This window comes from Phodopus roborovskii, unplaced genomic scaffold, assembly GCF_943737965.1.
Source record: "Phodopus roborovskii unplaced genomic scaffold, PHOROB, whole genome shotgun sequence".
NCBI lineage: Eukaryota > Metazoa > Chordata > Mammalia > Rodentia > Cricetidae > Phodopus > Phodopus roborovskii.
Window position 1 is genome coordinate 2,116,015 of NW_026126424.1, and position 23,418 is coordinate 2,139,432.

General features: G+C 38.7%; 1 protein-coding gene across 1 annotated transcript in view; it reads right to left on the reverse strand.

Annotated features, from left to right (window-relative positions):
* Positions 1-23,418, reverse strand: part of Col25a1 (collagen type XXV alpha 1 chain) — a 370,915-nt gene that overhangs the window by 48,802 nt on the left and 298,695 nt on the right. The window contains exons 15-18 of the mRNA XM_051185506.1: positions 22,143-22,187; positions 15,048-15,080; positions 14,626-14,661; positions 9,403-9,447 (exon numbers count right to left, since the gene is read on the reverse strand). Of these exons, the coding sequence (XP_051041463.1) occupies positions 9,403-9,447; positions 14,626-14,661; positions 15,048-15,080; positions 22,143-22,187 (159 nt within the window). The remainder of the gene's footprint in view (positions 1-9,402; positions 9,448-14,625; positions 14,662-15,047; positions 15,081-22,142; positions 22,188-23,418) is intronic.

Consider the following 23,418-nt stretch of genomic DNA (forward strand, 5'->3'; position numbering starts at 1 on the left):
AATTCACTGGGCCATTCTTTTTCTACTTTTATAATAAACTACATATGCAGGCACAGCACTTTGTCTTCTTGAACTGTGATTCCTTCTAGACAGTTCCTGAAATGGTGTCTTAGAAAGCCCTAAATTCAGAGCCACATCAGAAGAAGTGCAGATAATCCAAGGAACTGGGAATTTGCTACCTGCCATGGAAATGAAGTTTATTTTGCAGGGTTGACCTTGAAACCTGTGGCATCTGACAGAAAGTTGGAGATCTTGTGTCAGAAAAGAAGTTATATATTTGGTGTCAAAAAGAATACCTGAACCAGTGTCCACCCTGCCGTGATTATCCATAGAGCTTTATTTTCTTTTTAATTAGCCAAGGGAAACAAAACACAAGGAAGGGTCTAGCCATTTAAAATGTAAAACACATAACCAAAATTTAAAGCATGTTTTATTCATGCTTGAACTATTTCTGGAAGAATTATCAGTTCAGTTGATTTTCATCTAAGTCAGTTGTCACTGAACCTATTTCATGGCGCTTGGAATTAAGCAGGAAGGCATAGGCAGGTGTTCTGCAAGGTGTGTTAAAATGTTCGAATCAAGGGGATTTTTCAAATGTTCTGTATAAAAAAGTTAGATTTTTGGTATTGGGAACAGAAGGATGTGATCACCATGAAACATTTCAGGTGACACACCCACCACTCACAGGTTTCCTCTGACTTGGGCACTCTAAGGGTGGAAAGTGGGGGCTGCGCCTCATAACTGAAGTTGATGGTAAGGTTATTTCCTATAGTTCCTATTCTACTTGGCACCACAATCTACCACCTCCTGGGAGGGAAAACCTGGCAAATATTTTATACCCCTTAATATTTCAAAATAAAAATCTGAACTCAATTCAGAGAAGTCATTTGTAATTCCACCTTCAGCAAAATAATTTGATTTGTAATTTTATAAACAAAAATACTACAAAGGGTACATTTATCTACAAATAAAATATTTCTTGTAATAAAGTAGTATTTAACATGAATAGGACAGATCTTCTCTCCACTTTCAGGAACAATTCTGGAATGAACATTAAAGTCATTGGTCATGACGGATGTCCCGAAATTGTAAAGTAGAGGTTGAATATTTGCTTGTCAATTTGTCCTCTTTACACATTTTCAAGCAGAAATAAAATTATCTCTTTAGCCAGCCAAGTGGAAGCTTTATTAAAGCATACTAATAAAAAGGAGAAAGGGCAGAAGTCACAGAAACACCTTCCTTATTTGAGTTAGTGTTTAGTTTACAAAAATGTTAAGCATGCAGTTGCATTATTCACTAACAGGGCTTTGTTATCACATAGATAAAGGCATTCTTTTCTTCCTTTTAAAGACACATTAAATTTCTTTAGTAGGCAGTTCAGGGTAAAATTATTTAATTTCAAGAGATAAAGTCAGAGCAGATTTGATAGTTTCAGTTATTTTAGTGCCATTGCTCTTATATGCTTCTAAAGGCTTCTAGTACTATTAGTTGCTCATGATCACCACTGCAAAAAGTACCAGTCACATATGTACATCTTGACACCCTTCATATTCCAATGTATTCAAGGCAAAACCTGGAGTGGATCACAGGGTTGTGTCTGCTCCCTCTGAGAGTGCTCAGTCACTTTGGGCCATTGCTACATCTTGTGGTGGGATGGGGTGGGGATAATTATTGGTCTCTTCTCTCTCTGGCTTCAGAAACTACTGCTGATATAGACAGGGCATGAAGATTTGGGGGGGCATCTTGGGGTCTTAAGATCTTTCTTCCTCCCGTCCTTCCATCCTTTCCCCTCTCCCCCCTCTCCCCTCCTCCTCCCCCCCTTTTTTTTCCTCTCAAAGGCTTTCACTGTGTTGCCCTGGCTGTCCTGAAACTCACTTTGTAGATGAGGCTGTGCTCAAACTCAGAGATCCACCTGCCTCTGCCTCCTGAGAGCTGGATTAAGGTGTGTGGCACCACCATCCTGCACTTTTTAAGCTTACTCATCTCCCCAGATTACACTAGTGATTCTGACAGTGTTCTGGGGAAACCCTGGCTCTCTCAGACGTCTACATTCAGTTTCTCACTTTGTTGTTCGGGGCGATGTATTTTACACATCTGAGATAGGTAATTGGACAAGGAAAGGTTAGTATAACAGCTTATTCAGACAGTTCTTGGTATTATTTTATATAACCTCCAAGCTCCATGAGTGGCTTGGCCTTAAACCTTCTGAAGCCACATCACCAGCTGTTCACCCTCAGATACCGAATGTAGAAGTGTGGATGAGAATCCAGTGTAGTCTTTTAAGCCAGACACTAAAGAGATCTTGGTAAGGGGGGAGGGCAGACCCTCCATGCCAATGCTATCCTTCTTACATTTTTAATGGTCTTATTTGGTAAAATTCAGTTTTATTTAATAAAACATGCAACCTAACAGTGAACAAAATGTCTCCATTTTAATCCTGAATAAGATATATTTTGGTTGAAGTCATTTTTCTTCAACTAATCTGTTATAATATATCTACCCCTCAAGGCAACCAATCCAAAATATCTCCCTGTAACAGCAACTTAAAGAATAAGGAGACTAAGTAGCCATATTAGCCACTACAATCCTGTCCACCAACCATGAAAGCAACAACAACTGCTGTTCTATATTATAAAAACACAAAGCAAAGCCAGGAAATTTTTAGGGACATGGCTTTCCTGAAATCTAATGACTGCTGAAAATTTCATGAAGTCTTAGGATTAGGATTCCATAATAAAACCTTAACTGACTTTCTAAGAACAGCAAGGGAATATTTCAGATAGCCTCACTCTACCTTCTAAATGGTCACTGGGATAGCATCCATTAGGGTAAGAAGAACCAACAAATACTTAGCAGGGGTTATTTGTCCAATGAAGAAAAGAAGGAAGAGAGAGATAGAGAGGAACTTTCATATTCCCAGAAATGGCTTGCCAGATGTTTTCAGATAGACTTCCAGAACAATCCATTTGTTAGGCAGAATGGTGGCCAGAAAGTCCTAACTGATTAGTTCTTGCTCACAGAAAAATATCTGGTTTTTCATTTATTACTATTTATTTTTATAAGCCATGATCAATTAAAGAAGTAACCTGTCTGAAAGCCCTCTCTAGACAAAGTCATGTTTTCTGTGATATTTATTGTTCCTGAGCAGATCTGATTTTCATTGTCCTCCAAAATAGTACCACAGAGTTTGAAAAATATGTGCTGATTTGCCTGGTTGCTAAAAGTACCTCCCAAAAAATGTTGATTAATGTGTCTTGACACTGAATGCATTAGCCATGCAGTGTTCTTCTTGCTTAGAGGCTAATTAGAATTCAAGTCAGCATGATACCTACGTTTGAGAATTACAGCAATAACATTTGTTACACTAAGAACCGTGAGGCAGCCAGTTTTGGTAATGAGTGATTATGACTGATTTCTAAAATTATTGAGGAAACCAAAAGAGAGAGAGAGAGAGAGAGAGAGAGAGAGAGAGAGAGAGAGAGAGAGAGAGAGGGAGGGAGAGGGAGAGAGAGAGAGAGAGAGAGAGAGAGAGAGAGAGAGAAGTAGAGTTTGCCTCTAAAACACTTATTACTCTATTATTACTCTAAGGATGAATTCTGAGTTAAATTAAAACATCTTAATTGCTTTGTTGAAAATGAACTAAATAGTGAATTTATTTAAAATCCACAAAACCTATCTTTTTTTTTTTTTTTTTTTTTTTTTTTTTTTTGTCTTAACAGAATTGTATCATGAAGGACATGTAGTGTATTTGTTGGAGGTTTCATTATGGTTGCTGAAATTCTCTGGTTTCTGTTGCAGGAGTTTCCTAATTAGACTCAAGTTACCCATGTCTTCAGGTAGAGTCTGTGCAAGCAGGAAGTAGTTACAAGCAATAATAACACAGTGTGACCCGTCTATCAAAGGTGGCTTATTTCCTTTCCTTTAAGACTTAATTTTGCATTTATCTCTGCCAGTTTTGAGATATGCCAATGTTTCTGAGGATTGAACTTCATTTGTCTTTATCAGATTGTAAAGATATATTTGCTAATCACAGAGTACCAATCCAGCACTCAATCCCGAGAGTGTTAGGTCAATGTCTCTTACTCCTGTGGAAATTGCTTTCTGGTCCAGGGGGATTTCATATGATGTGGGACAGTTTGTTAGTACCTTAGACCCTTCTTCCTCTAAGATCTTGATCTAAATGTTCTATTTTCACTGATGTGGGAGCCAGAGTAAAATTATGACCCTTCAAGGAAAGGTGAACCAGGAAAATATAGTTGCTACTCAAATAACTTCTTATGATGTGATATAATGTATGCTGTGATATATCTCCCCTGCCTACTTAAAACTTCTGAATTTGGGTAAAGCAAGTTACTTCTGTCTTTTGAAAGAGAAAGACAAGCATTGAAAATCTGTGAAAAAAATCCTGAGTTAGGCAACAATGACTAGAAAGTTAAGAACAGTAGCAGGATTAAAAAAAAAAAAAAAAAAAAACAGCAGCGTTTCTACATACAAATGCCAAACACTGAGAAGGAGATTAGGAAAACAATACCACTCCCAAGAGCCTTAAAGGATGTTGGAATAAATCTAACAAAAAAGAAAAAAGAATGAAGACCAAACAGTGAAAAATTGAAGACATTGAGAAAAGAGATAGAAGAAGATACCAGAACATTGTCTGGTAGTATTAATATTATCAAAATGGCCATCCTACAAAAAACAATCAACAGCAATCAATGAAATGTGCATCAGAATTCCAATGCAATTCCTTACAAATACTGAAAAAAAATCTTAAATTTCAAATAGAAATATAAAAGACCCAGGATAGTAAAAATAATTCTGAACAATTAAAAAACAAAACAAAAAACCCAAAACTATGGTATCACCATCCCAGATTTTAAGTTTTACTACAGAGTTATAGTAATAAAAATAGCATGATCTTGGCATCAAAACAAACAAACATATTGATTAATGGAATAGAACTGAAGATCCACATATAAATCCAGACACCTACAGTCTGACAAAGAGGCCAATAATACACATTACAGATTTTCAATCACTGAACAAACTGGATAGCTACATGTAGAAGAATGAAACTTGATTCTTATTTCTCACTCTTATAAAACTGAACTCCAAATGATCAAGGATGCCAGGACAAAGACATGAGACCCTGTATCTGATAGAGCAGAAAGTAGGGAATACACCTATAGGAACATGAAAGGAATTTCTGAACAGGATCCTGATGGTGCAGGCATTAAGACTGTCATGGGGCCACATGAAACCAAAACATGACTGCACATCAAGGGACAGCATTATTTGAATGAGGCAGCCTACAAAATGAGGAAAAAAGCCTGACCACCTATACATGTCAGATGGTTAGTACCTAGAACATACTAAGACAAAACCCCAAACATCAAGGAAACAAACAACCCAATTAAAAAAAAAAATAGGTCATTGAACTATACAGAATTCTCAAAACAAGAAATTCATATGGCTGAGACCTAGTTTGAAACTGGTCAGCATCCTTAGCTGTGTAATGGAAATACAAATTAAAATTACTTTGAGATTTTATTTTGCCCTAGTCAGAATGGCCAAGATAAAAAGAAAACAAAAAACAAATGATGACAAATGTTGGCATGGATGTAGGGAATGGGAAACACCAGTCACTGCTAGTGAGAATGCAAACTTGTGCAGCCACTGTGGAAATCAGTGTGGAGGTTCCTCAAAAAGCTCTAAGTTTACTATATGATCCAGCTATCTCGCTCTTAGGCATTTATCCAAAGGACTCTATTCCACTGTGGAGACATCTGCTCATCCATGTTCACTGTTGCTCCATTCACAATAGCCACAGTTGGAAACAACCTAGATGTCCAACAACAGGTGATGGATAATAAAAATGTTGTATATCTACACAGTGGGAAATTATCCAGCCATTAAGAGATACAAAGTCATGAAATCCTCAGGCAAATGGATAGAGCTGGAAACACTCATTCTGAGCGAACAACCAAGACCCGGAAAGACACACATCATTACAGGACTTGTCAAGTTGTCCTGCTTTTCCTGTGAACAGTCAGGAAGAGAATGCTCACACAACTTCTCTCATCCTCAAGCCATGGTGCACCCTTGTAGGTGCCAAGTAGGGGAAGTGAGTGCTCCATTGCTTTTTACCAGTTTTAGTCATCCTTTTAAAGGTGGGTCCATAATTTTTTTTATCTACATAAAGCACAGCTAGATGCATTTTCTACAGCTTACAATTATTTACACATGAGGAAAGACTATGCTGAACTGGGGCATAAGTAATCTTTCCAGTATTCTGAGCTGTCCCAAGAGAAACAGCATCAGAAGCCATTTGCTATGTGCCCAGGGAGACACCAAGAGTTTTGCATATGTTCATTCATCTCTTTCTCACAATAGAACTCTGTGCTGTGGTCACTGTTGGTTCTCATGAGAAAACTGAAGCATAGAGAGATTACAAAACTTGCCCTGAGTCACGGGACTTGTAAAGCTATGATTGGTTTGTTCTAGGGTTGTTAGTCAACACTACTTATTTATGAGGGAAATGAAACCACAAGAATGGATAAACTATTTATATTTTTCAAAATAAGTGTCTAGAGTAACATTGTACAAATTAATGATCTAGAATCTTACGTTTTTATCTGATAGCAGAAAAGGTGGGTATAATAATTGCTATGCACTAAGATACTTGGCCGGGGGTGGAGGGAGACTGACATTTTCGAAAGCTTGTTCATAAAACTAATTTTCTAAGCTCAAATCTTATTCCAGAAGATCAATTTCTGCATGGTACATTGTACATAATTTAATTTTCCCAGTTGAACATCTTGACACTATATGAACCATGAATGCATGAAATAGGAATTCCAAATGCCTTCCACATGGTGGGAAGCTTCAGAGCAGCTTGGGATGTAGTCATGTCAGGTCCGTGACTTCCCTTTTGTATGCCTACAGTCTTAGCACTTTCCCTAGAGTGGGACACTGAGGTGATAGATAGATGAGTCTGTTGTCTGTATTTAGTTCTTGGTTCATTTCCTGAGAGCCGAGGAAGGCATGTGGGTGCTCATTAAGTTTCCAACTATTCCCCGAGAGGAACAGGTGGTGAGCCAAAGCCTCTCTGGTATGTAATAGCTGGTTTCCTCAGTGTCTCAGACATAACGGATGGCATGTGCACATGCTCTGTGGTAGTGGCAAATAAGAAGGACATGAGTGGCAACAGGAAATATTTCCAAAGCATAAGCACATACACAGGCCCAAGATCATGACTGATGCTTTTGTTACCTCACATCCTATAGCCAAGTATAGGGGTTTCAATTACTGGTTAATAACTTAAACTATGAAATGAGAACTAATTTTCTAGTAGTTTGCCACCTGAGTAAAAATGAGGCAAAATACATTAATAAGGAGCATATCAAGTTAATGTAGTATCATTATAAAATTATAACATTTTATCTATATTTATGAATATACAATGAACACTAACTACATTAATTGTGTTCTTACATTGCCTTCCCCCAAATTATTTGCTGATGTTTAACATTTGTTATGTTGTGAGGAGAGCTTATCTTTCATTGAAAAGAATTAGAGTGAGAAGACAAATCTTATTAAAGCAAAAATAGAGCTCATGATTTATCCCGAACACCAGATGGTGACCCAAGCACGGCACTGACATGACCAAGAGAAACATCTCTAGTGAAAAATGAAGTGTTTGTCAACTCAGTTCCTCAGTTCAATCACTTAGTGAGTCAGGGATAGGAGCACAGCATCAGAGCCACACCACCTCAGCAAAAATATTCCTAGCACTTCTTGGGCAGTGGGGATTTAAGCACTTACTAGAGGTGCCAACTTACTATTAACCCTCTCTACCTGAGAATTCATGACCCTTCTGAATGGGTCATGGGTAACCGAAAAGGTCACAGGAAAAGGCCAAGAGTTAGTGTGGACGTAACATTGAAGTAAGGCAAGGGTCACCAATACGGTAGCTATCAAAAGCATTTATGTCTATGTGTGTATTTAATTGTGTTGTACTTTGGAAAAATAATGCCTCCATTTCTTATTCTTTGTAGTGACCAGAATGTCTGAAGCCCAGCAGAAGGGACAAGTGGAAGGGACCAGGACACCAAGGCTTTCCCAAGGTAAGATTGCACCCTGATAAGCCAAAGTGCTTATTGTAGGAACCTCCCTGTCCTTCCAATGTCCTTTGTCTCAAATGTCTTCACTATGATTTGTAATGCCACCAGGTTCTAATTAACACCCTGAAACATGTCCTTAAATCATTTAAAAATCGATGATCTTATCATTTATAAAAAGCTGTCATTTTTATGCATGGAAGTTACTAAAGAACTGTTATAAATTGACACTGTAATATGAACTTTCCCTTCATGTTAGGATGCCATTCTTGATAAGTAGAAAATGGCAGGTAAGTGACTTGGACTCTTCAGCAAACATTTTTCGGAGTGTACTGTCTACCAAAGAGTCAAAGCATATATTAAAAGCAATCTGAACTTTCATATTAACCTAGAAACAGCCAACAAAATACTAGAACCAGAATTTCTGAGTGCCAACCTAGAAGACATGGTTTTTTTTTCTGTGTATTGATCACCTATATAATACTATAAACATCATAAGACATTTAATACTTGTAAAGTCATACTAACTCCAGTTAACACATTATAAAATATCACACAGAATTGAAATATGAACATTAATTTTAGAATGGAAGATGTACTTGCATCACTTCTGGGATATATGTTAAGTTTATTCTAAAGGAATAATGATGGCTAAGATAATAGAACATCACGTCTTGCAGCTGCCATGGGAAAAACCTTAAATTTTTTTTCAAAAAATGATTTTAGGTGGCTTAGAAATCTTTAAATCTTAAAACAATGTTTTAATCTTGACCCTTAAGTGATTATTTGAAAAGATGAGCACAGAGCATTTGTGGAAAGTACATGTGTTGGGTTAAACCTTTTTGGCAATGTGGTTTCTGTTTCTCCATGAGAGTGACTGACAGGAGGTGGTAGCATGCTATCCTTAGAGGGGTTATTACAATGGTGAAGCAGATACATGGTTGCCCCAGTACCTGATTTACAGGCGTGCTAAGATGCATTCTGGTCAAAGTTTGATAGGACTTTAGGACTGAAGTTAAAAGTTTGAGGGAAAGAGATATTCTTTCTAGACTTTAAAAACCTTGCATGATTTCACTTGAAATGACATTTGTTGATAAAGCCAACAGATGGCAATGGCTAGCTTTAAATATCTGTGTGCAATTTCAATTAAAAATAAAAACTAACTAAGCATTTGAGACAACTTCAGAATAGTTAATAACCAGTATTTACTTTTTTCTCCATTTCCTCCAATTTTTGGGGTGACTCATAACTATAGTTCAGTGAAGTTGGTCAGTGGAGTATTTACCTTGATCCCCGGGAGTCCAGGTAGTCCAGGCAGCCCTGGCTCACCCTACGTGGGAAAATCACAATGCATTATAGAGCGACATGTACTCAGTTACAGAATCAGAGAAAAACATGGCAAATGTCCCAGCTGAACAGTTTCTGCAAATTGAAATGTATACAAGAGACTAGTGAGATGACTCAGCTCAGTCAACTCTTCATTCTGGGATTGGCCAACCACTTGGTGGATTTCTTAAACACTTCCCACTGGCAGTTCTATCAGATGCCACGAGAGAAGATGCAGGGAGAAGGGAAGACTGAATTGATGACTCCCTTGGCCAAGGATTTGTTGGAGCTGCTTGCTTCAATAATGTGTCCTATAACCCCAGGGCTCTCCCTGCTTGGATAATCGAGAGACTGTTGTATGAACAGATGGCACCAGGAAAATAACACACATTAAGCATGTTGTTCACTTAAAAGGATAGGAAGATTTCCTTTTCATTCCTGAAGGATGAGAAGACAAATACATGGTTAAGAATGTACTTAGGTCCAGCCTGTATTCCTGACAATTGCTGGATTAGGGTGACCCTGCTTAGCAGTGTTGGGCTAATGGTACTGTGCAGCTGTTCCCAAACACAGGTCAGAGATTAAGTAGGCCTTGGGTAGGCACACCAGAGACAGGCCAAACCTTCTCATTTTCCACAGAATTGTCTACGTTATTTTTAAGCACAAGAGATTACATTGCTTAGAAAGTCTCTTGGAGTCCACAACAAAAGGATAAAGGAATCAGGAAAAAAAATGTATTTGCTATGAAGTGTTGCCTATCATCTGTGGAAATGACACAGAAGGTAAAATAACCATAGAGTTTTGTAATTGTCAGTCAGGGAGATGACAACCATTTCCAAAGAGATACAGGTACCAGGAGGAGGCACGTGTCATGGCGTAAATGCTTCTATAACCATTAATTTTTAAATTATTTTATTATCATTGTGCATGTGTGCATGCCTCCCACAGCTCATGTGTGAAGGTTCAAGGATACCTTTGTGGGTTCGGTTCTCTCCTTCCATGTTTGTGTGGGTGCTGGGGATCCAGGTCAGGTTATACATCTTGCAGGGTAAAGCACTTTGACTGCTGAGCCATTTTCCTGGCCCTTGAGTATCCTTAACTCAAGGAAAACCTACAAACAATAACTGGGTCCTTTATCTCCACTACCTGCCCTTTCAGATTACAAAGAGCTAGAATTTCTTCTGGTATTATTATATTACACCTTTGGACATTTTATTAAGCCTTCAATTAGAGAAAGTGGGAAGGCAGTGGCTCCCTTGCTACTTGTTAAAGGTACTCCAGAAGGCAAAAGGAAAGGAATTCTGTGCAGAGGAGTGCATTATCAATATGACTACAAGAAAATTAAATTAGAGAAGAAAGGAATTATAACTTGCTATTATTCCATCCAAAGACCAGGTGTCTAGATATATTAAACTTCACAGATGTGCAACATTAAACTTTGCTTTCCTTTTCTCTTTTACCCTTTAACCAGTAACATTAAGAGGCCCAAATAGAAAGGGCTTCCATACATATTTTACTGAAAGTTATCTTTTGCTTAAAAATAGCATAAAGCTTTTGAGTAAAAGAACTGCATCGGAATATCCAACAAATAACACGTGGGATTTTTTTTTTTTTTTTAAAGACTTCCCTAACTCTCACGATGATATCGTATATATGGAAATAAATAGGTTATAATATTTTCCAATAAGAATTCTCACCACTTCCTTCTCTATCAACTTAAAAGGACCACATAGTTACTTTAAAGAAATGACTGATATGCACATGTACGCATGATTAGCACATACAGTGTTTTCTAATGAGAAAAATGTGGAAAACATTACAGGATAACATAAAGGATAATAGAATGCTAAATGATGAGTATTTAGCCTTTCTCTACATCATGTATGTATATGTGTATGCATGTGGTTGGTCATAAATGTATGTTTTAGTTAAATACTTCAGATATTCATGTTTGTGACTTTTACCTTTCCAAGTTTGTATTTACTTCCTGCTGATAACAACATAACGAGAGATGGTAATATCATTAATGTTGCCCTTATGGAACACTTCTTCACATTTTCAGTAAGATATTTCTTTCTGTAGAATTCATGATCTTTATGTTGTAGAAAGTTTACCTTCCATCTAAGAGAAATGATTTTCATTAACTTGGTCATCCACATCTATGGCATGGCTCAGGGGCCTCTTGGGAGCACAGTCAATGTGGTAGACATGTGTCATAATTAAGAGTCAGCTTGTTATTTTATTCAGAGTCCCCATTCAAGAGTTTCAACTATACACAGCTACATTGTATTTCTAATTTTATTATTTTTCCTTTTCAACTCTCCATTCTCCAGTTTGAGAGAGTGCTACTCCTGGGACTCTGTTAGAACACCCTGGGTATCTACAGAGCTCATTGGTACAAGTCCCTTCTGATCAAGTGATCTCCTCCTTCAAAGTTAGAATGTATACTTTTAAGAGCTGGGGAAAGGCTAGGAAGGGAAGACCTATGTGGTGAAATATAACTCACAATTTACAAGTCTATAGTGTTTCTTCAAGCCTACATGCAACTCTTCTGCTGAAGCTGCATGAGAAAAATGTGATGAAATGAATCCCCCACTACACCATCACCATAGATGAGCCTTGGAGATGATCTCAGGTGGAAGGCTAGTCACTTGGCCATGCCATGTTGAACTTTTCTAGGTACACCCCTAAATTCATGAACTATTGTGTCAATGAACACCACCGCACTACTCTGCCATGGTGCCAAATGGATGATATCCAGGATCAGTTTGTCATTTTTTGCCTCTATGCAGCCAACATGGAAATGCTCGGTTTTTAAAGTAGGGGCATTATTATGAAAAATTGATGTTAGAATCTTAGGAAGGTGAGATTGTGTCAGAGGGTAGAATCTGAACTAAATATTAATAAAAAGTATGAGGTTTGTTTCAGGTCAATTATCAACCTAGATGAAAGCTTCTATTGATGTCATTGAAATCTATTGTTTTGATAAAATACAAAGAAAATCCAGGGTTCCTGCCTATAAGCTGTAAATGTTCAGAATGGATCTGTTATCTTTATAAATGATTATAATAATGTGATATTATGCCAAATAACTGAAGGCCAATTTGGTTCTTGTACTATGCAAACAATGACACCTACACAAGATTACTGAGATTGGTTTTGGTTTGTGTTTTAGAGACACTTTGCAGGTATACACCCCTCCTGTGCATTAAAACAAGACTATCTATCTATCTATCTATCTATCTATCTATCTATCTATCTATTATCTATCTCTCTATCTCTCTATCTATCCATCCATGTATTCATCCATCCGTGTGTGTGTGTGTGTGTGTGTGTGTGTGTGTGTGTGTGTGTGTGTAATCAGGGGACAACTTGCAGGATTCATTTTTCTTCTTCAGTTCTGGGATTGAACTTGGGCCATCAGTGTTGGCAGTAATAACATTTCCCTGCTGAGCCATTTCACCAGCCCCCTCTTTCCTTTGACTCAGGCTCTTGAACTCAGGGTGTTGAATGCCAGGTCTTCCCACTGCAGCTGTCTGAGTGTTGGGTTAGAGGCACGTTCCACTAAGCCTGGTCCTACTGACATGTCTTTGAGCAAATCACAAATTTGGAGGGCAATTTAAGAAAAATCTTTAGTTTTTAATGACTAGGGAAAATAGACCATGGATCTCTGTTATTAGAAAATCCACATTTTTTTTTTTTAAAAAAGAAGGTCAGAGAGGGCTGCCTGCTATGATGCCCATGATACAGCATGTCTAGGGAAACAGAAAGATTAATAGTTTTAGTTATTCACTTTGTCAGTGCCCATCATATAAGAGAAAAAAAAATAATCACATATGCTAACAAGTTTGGTTTCCTCAAAGACAAAGTCAGCATGAGGGACAAGTGTGTAGAAAGCTGTCACTACTGAAAGGGACCACAGAAAGAACACTGACATCTGAGGTTCCTTCCCAAAAGGTATTTGGAATATTTCACTAAAACACATTGAAGAGTAACATATGACTTGGCTGTATGTATCTGTTACCAGCAAAGACCTGCTGGGATGTTACTCCAGGTTAACTGAGAAGCAGAGGAAGAGGGCTATTACTACAACCCGTTTCTTCAAAATATCTTTATGTGGATTCTTGAGTTAAACTTGGGACCTGAAGACCAAGAGACAGATCAGAACAGAAAGACTTGAAGAGCTGTGCTGGGCTCTCGTCCCACCTGGAGCTGAGCTGATGAATCAATAATGAGATTCTCAGTTTCAAGAGGAAAATAGCTATTAAATTAGAGAAATGTTAAAAGAACATGCAAACTTTCTTAGAAGCTACTTCCATCCCAAGTGCTTAAACAAAAGCTTTCTCGATTACATCAAGAACACGAACCATCAACAAACTCTCAAGGGTACGTTCCAAACTACTGCAATAGGAATAATTTTCAGTCTCTGCTAATGAGGGTTGTTCTAAGTCCTAATTCATATTCTGCCAATAACATCAGCTACCACTGGACAAAGGAAAGGGCATGGTTTTAAGGAATTGAACCTATGGAATTCACATTTTTTTTATGTACAATTTGTCTGTTATGTGAGGTTTGGTTGGAGTTGGCATTGAGACCCAGGTGCTCAGTTGAGTAACTGCTAACATCTGTGCTTCCTGCTTCAGAATCAGATGAAAATAAATGAGTATAAATACTCAGTGAAGAGGCACAAATGATAAATTTAATGTACACACAGCTTAGTTAGTGAAAGTGGTATGGCTAGAGCCACTAATTGAAATTTAGTTCTTTAAACGAATTAAGTTTCCATAAGGCAACATTCATGACACAGGTTAGAGTCATATACAAGTTAGCAGTATTTTAAAAGAACTGCCCATCATTCTCCATCGAGACTGTTTAGTATATAGTTACTCCTTCTCACGAAACACAGATTACCTTTAAGTATGCAAGGTGACAGACAAGCTGGCATTCCAATTCAGCTGAGATTGGTTAGTTTCAAACAGCCCAGTGCATACATACAGAGTTTGTTTTCACACTTTGCAATGCTCAACATCAAAACCTTTTAAAATGGAAAGCAACCAATAACATTTGGGCTGAGCATGGAAACTGGACCACTGTGCAATAAATGTTCCCATATTAAATGACAATGATGTGAAATACTGCTCGTGGAGAGAAGTGAAGAACATACCTAAGACAGAGATATTACCTTTTGTCCTGGACGGCCAGATTCCCCAGGTTCTCCCTGGCCAAAGAAAACCAAAGATGAAAAGGTCAGTCTTAGAAATTTTGAAAACCACTAGGCTTTGGGGTATTTTACAGTAATGACCCAACTGTCTACTTGATTACACTATTTTGTGCATGCCATTTTCTTAGTCTCCACCACACTACACATATGGAAGCAGCTGTATGTCTAGAGCTCACATACAAATATGTCTTAGAAACCAAGGAAACATGGAAGCAAAAGTAAGCCCTCCTACTAAGACTATCCAGGATTTCCCTGTTGTGTTTGGAAGATATTGCCAGAGAATTGGACAAGAGCTATAACCATCAATATGGATAAAGTGAAGAGCCAAGAGAGGCTCAAAGTCAAAATCACGATTCCCCTGGCACAAACATGTCTATAGTTACCTTAATTCCTGCAGCAGACGATCCAGGGTCACCCTAAAAGAAAACCCAGGATGGATTACACCCAGGAGAGACAATGGAAGCAACCTAGGCAGCCATTACCCATGTGGATACTCAGAGGGTCTCTCTGTATGATCAACGGGCCTAAATGTGCCCACAAGACTTTGTACGTCAATAGGCCCAGTCATTATATGATAACAGCATGTAAGAGAAACCTTGCCCTGCCTGAAATCATGGGCCTAATTTGAATACAAAGCACAAAGAGACTATATTTCTTGAAATAATTAAAACTCTACAAACACAAAGCTGTTTCCTTAATGGGATGCTAAAAATATATTCTGAAGCAATAAAGTATTACTTAGGTATTTGATACTTTTGATTTTCTTAGCTTCTGGGATTTATTAATGTCACTGGCTGTTTACAGGGAGTTCCCGCCCTTCTTGGTCTTTGGGAGGTCAAGGTTCAGTAGATGAAGTCAAGAGGTTAATGATGCTGAGTTGTAAAAGTCATGCTGCAGATCAGTTTGTTGCCATGGCGAGGCATGAGCATGCCTTTTCCTACTTTGCCCTCATTGCACTATAACTCAAGTCACTGGCAAGTCAGGGCATGATGAACGACTTGTGGGTAATGGGAATACATGGAGGGAGCTAAGAAAGTCTTGAGATAGAATCTTTTTTTAAAACTGTTTAAAGATATTTAGAGTTTGTTTATTCTAGAGCCATTTTGGGTGATCACTGTCCAGGAGTACAGATTTAAGGTACCCCAAATTTCATGTTTCATAAAGCAGTTTCATGAAGTTTTAGAATTTCACAGACCAAAGAAAGTCATACATCAAGGTAAGTTTACAGTAACTCATGACAAATTGTGTTCATAGGAACAGTTAATCTCATTCTTGGAGAAAAAAAATCCAATTATGTAATATTTAAGTAAAATGTTGAAACATGTCCTCCACTATCCCCATCCAGTAAACAATATACATAGTAGTGGTTATGGAGGAGGTTTTTTCATGGCTATTAAATGTGCCTCTATAATATACTGAACACTGATTGCCTTTTTAGTATAATCTTAAAGTAAGATGTTGAAGCATCTTTAAAATAAAGTATTTTTATAAACTTGAAAAAAAATATATTGGTGGCTACAGCCAGATGGGGGAGCTTTTCTAAAGGGCCCAGGTACTATCTGAAGACATTCTTAGCTTTGAGGTTGGAGGAAGGCAGAGGTCTGCTAAATAAATAGGTTCCAAAATGTTTTTATCTGTAAGTCACAGATACTAATTCTGACATAGAGGTGGGTAAGAGATGGCTATTTGGGGGAAAAACTCTGTTTTTTTAAAAGACTATGTTTGTCCAGATTTCATGAAGGATGACTCTGCTCACAGAAACACAACCATCCTAAGGATAGGACCAACACAGAAAGGAGAATGGAGAAGAGGCTTGACTGTAACTTGTTTGTAAGTGAGGCAGCAAAAGGCCTAGCTTCTCAGTCTCATTCTAGGAACATGCTAGAAGGGCAAAGAAAAGGAAGGGACATAGCCACATGTGACTGTCAGGAAAATTGAAGGACGGAGGCCAGAGTTGAGATTCCCTAAGCTCTGTCATTTACAAACACTCAAACATCTCCAGGGGTCTGTTCACTTGTTCTAGAGTCCAGAAGCTGCTTGTCAATCCCTTTTAGAGACAGAGACACAGACAGACATACAGTCAGGCCCCTCTGCACTGACTGGTACATGGCCCCTGTCCTCATTTCCACTCACGTCTTCCTATGATGGCACTTCTCTTGTTTTAGAGTCTTGGTTTATACGACTTTGCCTCAAGGAACCGTTAAAAGCCTCAAGGAACCGTTCACCCATTCACCTCTACACGTGGCCCACAGTGAGGAATCCTACTGGGTAGCTTTGTGCTTTGTGTCTGGCACATCTTGTGTTGTGATTGCTGTTGGTGTTGCCTACATACCCATCTGTCCCATCAGCAGAGAGACAGCCGCATGGGAACAGTTTCTGCATCGTGACCCCAGTGTATGCTTAGCATACACATAGTGAATGACTGTCTGAAAAACAGTGTTTTTAGTCGGGTCAGCAGTCAAGGATCAAAATGAAAAGAGGCCTTCAGGAAGGGGGAAGCAAGAGCTTAGGAAAGAGAAGGAAATAGTAAATTTAGTTTGTTGAGGAAAGAAGTGCACATGTGAATTTCTTTGACATCTGTAATTGCCATTACCCAAGGAAAAATTAAAATGTGGCTAAACAAAGAAGTGAACTCTAAATATTGTATGAATGAGTCTTCTCTTCTCAACCATTAACATTCAAATGGGTTCCAAATGAAGAGAGAAATAAATGCAGTGAAGAAAATAATACTTGTTTCTATTTCTACTAAACTAAGTCTGGGAGCCATCAACACTAATGAGCCAGTTTGCAATATTTTTGGATAACATGCCCTTTGTATTCAGAAACACAATTTGACTTTTTGAAGTCCCTTTTGTCTTATTTATACCTTAAACTCTCATGCAGGGAAGGAGTTGCTACTTCCACTTAGCAGATAAGGAAATTGAAGAAGCAGTTACAAGTGAATTGAATTATGAGATTCCTCATATTCTTTTTTATTAGAATAAGAAAAGAATTACTGGCTTATATCATTTGAGAATGAGCCCTAAAGGCTAGAGAAAATGTATAAGCTAAAGGTAGTTCTTGTATTATCTGTAAGTTCTTGTATTGACTACTTGTAGTTAATACAAGAGTGTTTGGCTAACCTTATGAGAATAAAGACTAGATTTTGTCCTCAGAGAAAGTAGATGGAAAGGAAGGTCTGACATGTGAAAGGCTGGTTTACTTGTGGAAATCTGAGAGGTTTCATTTGATAGTCAATTCATAATTATATATTCTCTTTTAAAAGACCTGCAACTGTGAAATGTCCAGGATTTCTGTAACTTTTAAGAAGAAGACAACTGCTAGAAGGGATAATATTCCAGGCAGTTGAAATAAAGCAGGGGATGTTTATAACCCTATTCCCCAAGTGCTAGTGAATACAGGATTACAGTGGGAAACAGCATTTTCAGCTATGGCTTATGTATATGCCCAGCTTCATTAGTCAGTGGGGTAAGCCACAGATAGAAATTCTGTGAGATAAGTAAACTTGGCTTTGCTGTTTTTTGTCTCACTACATTGACCATGCTGGCCTCAAATTCACAGAGATCCATCTTTCTCCGCCTCCCAAGGGCTGAAGTTAAAGGCATGCACCACCACATCCAGCAATTTCACCATTTTTCACTTTTGGTCAAGCACTGGTTTTTGTATGTGATTGTTTCAAATGCAGTACTAAGCAAGTAATTAAAAATGCATATGTTAATAAAGACAGAATAAGCAAATGCAGGCTATAGAAACTTTCTGCCATTCAATGAAGATATGAAGTTGTTTCAAGGTTAAAAAAAAAAAAAAAAAAAGGTTTTCCAAACAGTTTGTATTACCTAAACAATGTTCTAGAAATGTGAATTAGTGCTGGAACTAGAGCAGATTGGAACCATGCAGTTTTTGGGTTGACTTTGGGACAAAGGATGGAAGATTAAGGCTTAAAAGTGATGTGCTTGGTGTCAAACTGGCAAGGGGTAAAGCTGTGATCATTAGTTTTGTGAACTTGACAGGATAGAATGACCTGGGAAAGGAATTTCATTGAGGAATTGTTTCAATTAGGTAGGATTTTCTTCACTGGGTTGAGGTAGCAAGACCCACTCTGAATGTATGTACATTTCAGTGGTTACGTCTTGGACTAGTACACGTACACACATACCAATTCACAGCTCTCTGCTCTCAACTGCACATGGAATGTGACCAGCTGCTTCCTGACTTGACCTCTCCACAATGAGGGGCTATAACTTCAAACTATGAGCTAAACAAACCACATCTTCCTTTTGTAAGGTGATTTTCTGTCAGGGGATTTTTATTCCATTAACTAGAAGTGAAACTAGGCAGTATCCTTTGGGTTTGTGCTTGTTTGTCCATCTTCTAGAGCACACAAAACACATTAAAGAATAGTACACATTAGGAACAGAATTACAGGGTGTTGTTCAAGTGCACAGGCGATGACCTAAGCAGTTTAGGAGACTAAAGAGCTTCCCTAGGAAATGACTTATAAATCAAAGCTTCAAAGGACTGAAAACTGAGCAAAGCTTGAAGATGGAGATGTGGAACGGGAAGGCAGAAAGCAGGCATCTACACAAAGAATGGCATGGGCAGGACTGGGGAGGACCAGGTGCTGGCTGTCCTGGAGTGCCCCTGACAGTCTGCCAGGTGAAGTTTTACGACAGGTTGCTACAAATACGACACACCTTGTGAAAGGCCAGATGCTTGAGTTCAAGGTGTTCAATAAGAAGGCAATGCATGCATAGGAATGAAGACCATGGGAGCCAAGGTGAGGGATAGATCAGTGGAGTGGAGGTGGGGGGTCTTGACTCGGCAGATACCACCACACTGTGGTCCAACCATTCAGTGAGCCACACAGACACCTACTTGCAATGGCTAAGAAATCTATTTCTACATTGTAGGTGGAGTTAACACTCCAAAGACTAGAATACAAAGCTTCCATAGTAACTTTACATGTGATTGAAATCAGTCTTTGGCAGGTTAATCTTAAGCTGAGTGTACTGCTTTGCTGGCCACAGAGAAGCCCTGCCCAGTCAGTGGTTTTATAGTTCCCAGCATTTCCAGATGACCAGGCTGGAAAGACCCAGATTGCTTTACCATCTGAATGTGCTGAGTTGGATCAAAAGGGAAAAAAATCCATTAAAGTGAATCAGTCAATGACGTAATTTACTATATCAATAGCAGAAAAGAGGCTTTAAATTTTTTTTTTTTTATTTTACCCCTCAAAGTTGGAAAGTGATGAATGAGTTTCACATACTGAAGACAAAGGCCACAAGAAGAGTGTTCCCAACATGCTGGAAACAAATTATATGACAGGAGCAGGAAATGTTTAAAAAACACATCAAAAATTATATTCCAATCACTACATTCTTGGGATGAACGCTGTGGGTCAGATTACATATTATACACGTTACAGATTGCTATTTACGATCCCCTGTTTAGACCCATTGAAAGTTTATAGAAACGATTTCCGCCTTAACTGAGGCATTTCTTGTACTTAATTTCAGCTGAGCAATAAAACTTTTTGATAAAAAAAAAAAAAAAAAAACGAAAAGAAAAGAAAACAACCATGTCATTGATTTCAATGTCCACATGGTAGGAAAAGTTAGTATTTATTGAAAGTTTATGATGTGTGAGTCAGTATGGTAACTGATTTGCATTATGAATAAAGTAAAACAACATTCCTTTGAGACACTTGGGTCCTTTCAAGGAAAAACATTGTTTTACTGTTACAAAATTAAATTTCAAAACCTGTGTGAATAAAGACACAATTACTGGCCTATGTTCCAAAATAGAAGAAACCGCTAAGGCATAAAATGCTCTATTTAAATTCACATAGGTACAGTGCAAAATTTTTTATGTTTTGTTGTTGTTTGAAAAAGCGGCCTCTGTGTACAGTATTTCCTTTGTTTTAAGCAAAGGTTGGCTACTGTAGCCAAATCTTGCTGGATATTTGCAAGATTGCGCCAAGCATGGCTTTTATATTTTTAAAGGGTTAAAAAAATAATCAAAATAACAACATTACAAAATACATATAGATTACATAATATGGAAATCACCATGCCCAGAAATAAAATTTATTTCGAACATGGTCCTACTCATTGTTATTTATTTATTTATTTATTTTGCATGTTGTCTGTGGCTGAATTCTGCTATAGTAACAGAACCATGGAGTTGTGCTGGAGACTATGTGACCACAAAGCCTAAAATATTAATTTATAGAACAAGCTGGCTTATCTCTGTTTTTAGACAAGAAGATGAAAACTAAACAAACCATCATCCGGGTTTACATCCCCAAGGGTTCAAACCCTGCCCCAAGAGCAGTCAGGAGTATTCACAGCCTTTTTTGCAATAGATACTTCCATGTCGTATGTGACTACAGCTTGATACTTACATTTGGAAGATAAAAAGATGGCCCTCCAGCAGGGGTTCTGGAATGGGGATGCTAAGGGTAGCTTGTAGAATATAGATTTGCCTACCAGCTCCACTGAACACTGAAGAAGTATCTGGTCCACATTGTCAACAGCGCTGAGGCCAAGACACCCTGGTCTACAAAAAACTGAGAATCTATCCTAAATTCAAACTGTTTCTAAAATGCAAACAGTTGCTACTTAGTGACATTAATTTGTTGCTACCCCTATGCCGTATTTGTATTAATATTTATGAGATGGAGGAAGATAAGTTTTTTATATATTTTATGAGCATATTTTATGATCAACCATCATCCATCTGTACAGTCATAATTTTCAAAAATGGAACAGTCTCCCTCTCAACTGTAAGCCTGAATGAATAATCCTCTGGTTCATCAGTTATCTCGCTTGGTTTGCACTAAAACCCGTCTGCTATGATTCTGTACTCAGCTTCTAAAAGGGCTTTCTTTCCATATTTGAACACAGTGCATAGATGGAGGAAAACATCCCTTTGATGTCACAGCTTCATGATATCAGGGATGTCAAAATGCAACCCTGAGCCAACACCATAATGACAGACTGGTGCTACAAGAGAGGACACACACAGATAAGGGAAACAAAGGCTGTAAATGCTGATCCATGTTCCAAAGACCGAGGAGGGAAAAGACAGAATGCAAAGGCCATGGTACCCAGAGTTCCGGACATAGACACTGCAGTTGAGTGCTACTAACTCAAGACTAAACTTTCGGATTGCATCCTCATTCATCAACATACACCTTCTAAAACTAGGACACAACAAACCACTGCAAGGACTCCCCTTCTAGGCACAGTGCCATGTGAGTGGGCGTGTTTACCTATTGTTGGAAAACCATTTTGCTTTCAGAATATTTAAATTTGGGCATAGGTTGTGGGAATAACCACTTTTTATAAGTCAGACATTGAATGGCTTCCTAACTTGGGCGGTTTCTCTGATACCATCTACCAGAGCCCCCAGCTTCAGACACATTCTATAATATCCTTGCTCATGCACACACCCTTCCGTATTTCCCAAGACTGTACCTTTTCACCTGCATCGCCTTTGGGGCCATTCTCTCCAGCATCTCCCTGAGAAGAGGACAAAGTAAACACCTAAATACATTGGTGACTTGACGCAAAGAACATTCTCCGTTGAATTCTCCTTTAGACATTCTTGTTCCAAACCACTGAAAATGTTCACAGATTCTGCACACTTCTACTTGACCAGCATGACTGATGCCAATATAATTACTTTTATTACACGAACATGGCTGAGCACCTTTAAACCCCACAGCACTAAGGCAAAGCAGTGATTCAACTGTCATCATTTTCATGGTTGATGTGGACACCAACTTTCCCCTGTCTACAGTTCCCCACAGCAGGGCCCTGCCGACATTTCCCACAGTGTGCCACGGTGCTTGTTTGCTCCTTCTGTGACCTTCTTCATGCTGTGCAAGCGTGCCCTTTCCCTCTACTGACTGCATACATCCTACTGATCTTCAAACCAACCAAGGTCCCAGGGCTTCCAAGTGAATGCCGTGTTCTCAAAGGCCTATGCACTATATGCTCTTCTTCGGTTCCTCCCTATTCCCCCAGTGACACCTCCTTCCTATCCACAAGGCAGCGCAAAGGGGAAAGGTTTTCATTTTATCCCTGTGCTTTGCTCCGCTAAACTTGGAATTCTTTCACTTAAGCCTTATAGCTCCTTAAGAGAGGAAATACCACAGAGTCCAGCACTAGCACTCAGCCGGGCAAATGCAATGCTCTTTGCACTGGGTCGTGTGAGGAGGGTAAGGATACTCTACACAGCTGTGAGAACCAAGTCCTGTACTGCACACAGCATTTCTAACCATGCCAGCACACTCTGAAAACTGGTCCTGCTCTTTGAGGAGCCAGGGTCTTGGTGTGTGAGCTGTTCCTATGCTGGGCTGCCCCTCTCTCACTTCAGAGAAGGTCACTTTTCTGCCATTTCAACCCTCCTACAGCATTTAAGAGTACAAACCATCAGTTGTGGTTTCTCCAGAATGAGAATGTAGAAGAGGGATCGCCATTTTCCCCTCCAGAGATCCTCTTACCATTTCAAATGAGCATGAACGTAACCTGCTCAGGCTCCTGTCTACAGTGGGCCAGGAGGGCAGCAGCCAGAGATGGGTGCTGGCGTCGATCCCCCTTCCTCCACAACTACATGAAGCAGTTATTTGGTGACTGATTAATTCCAAGTTAATTACCATGCACCATGAAAGCCCCCAAGCATCTGCTCTATGGTACATACTCTAAGGCAGTGTTGATAGGTGACTTCCTTACATGCTTTTTAGAAATT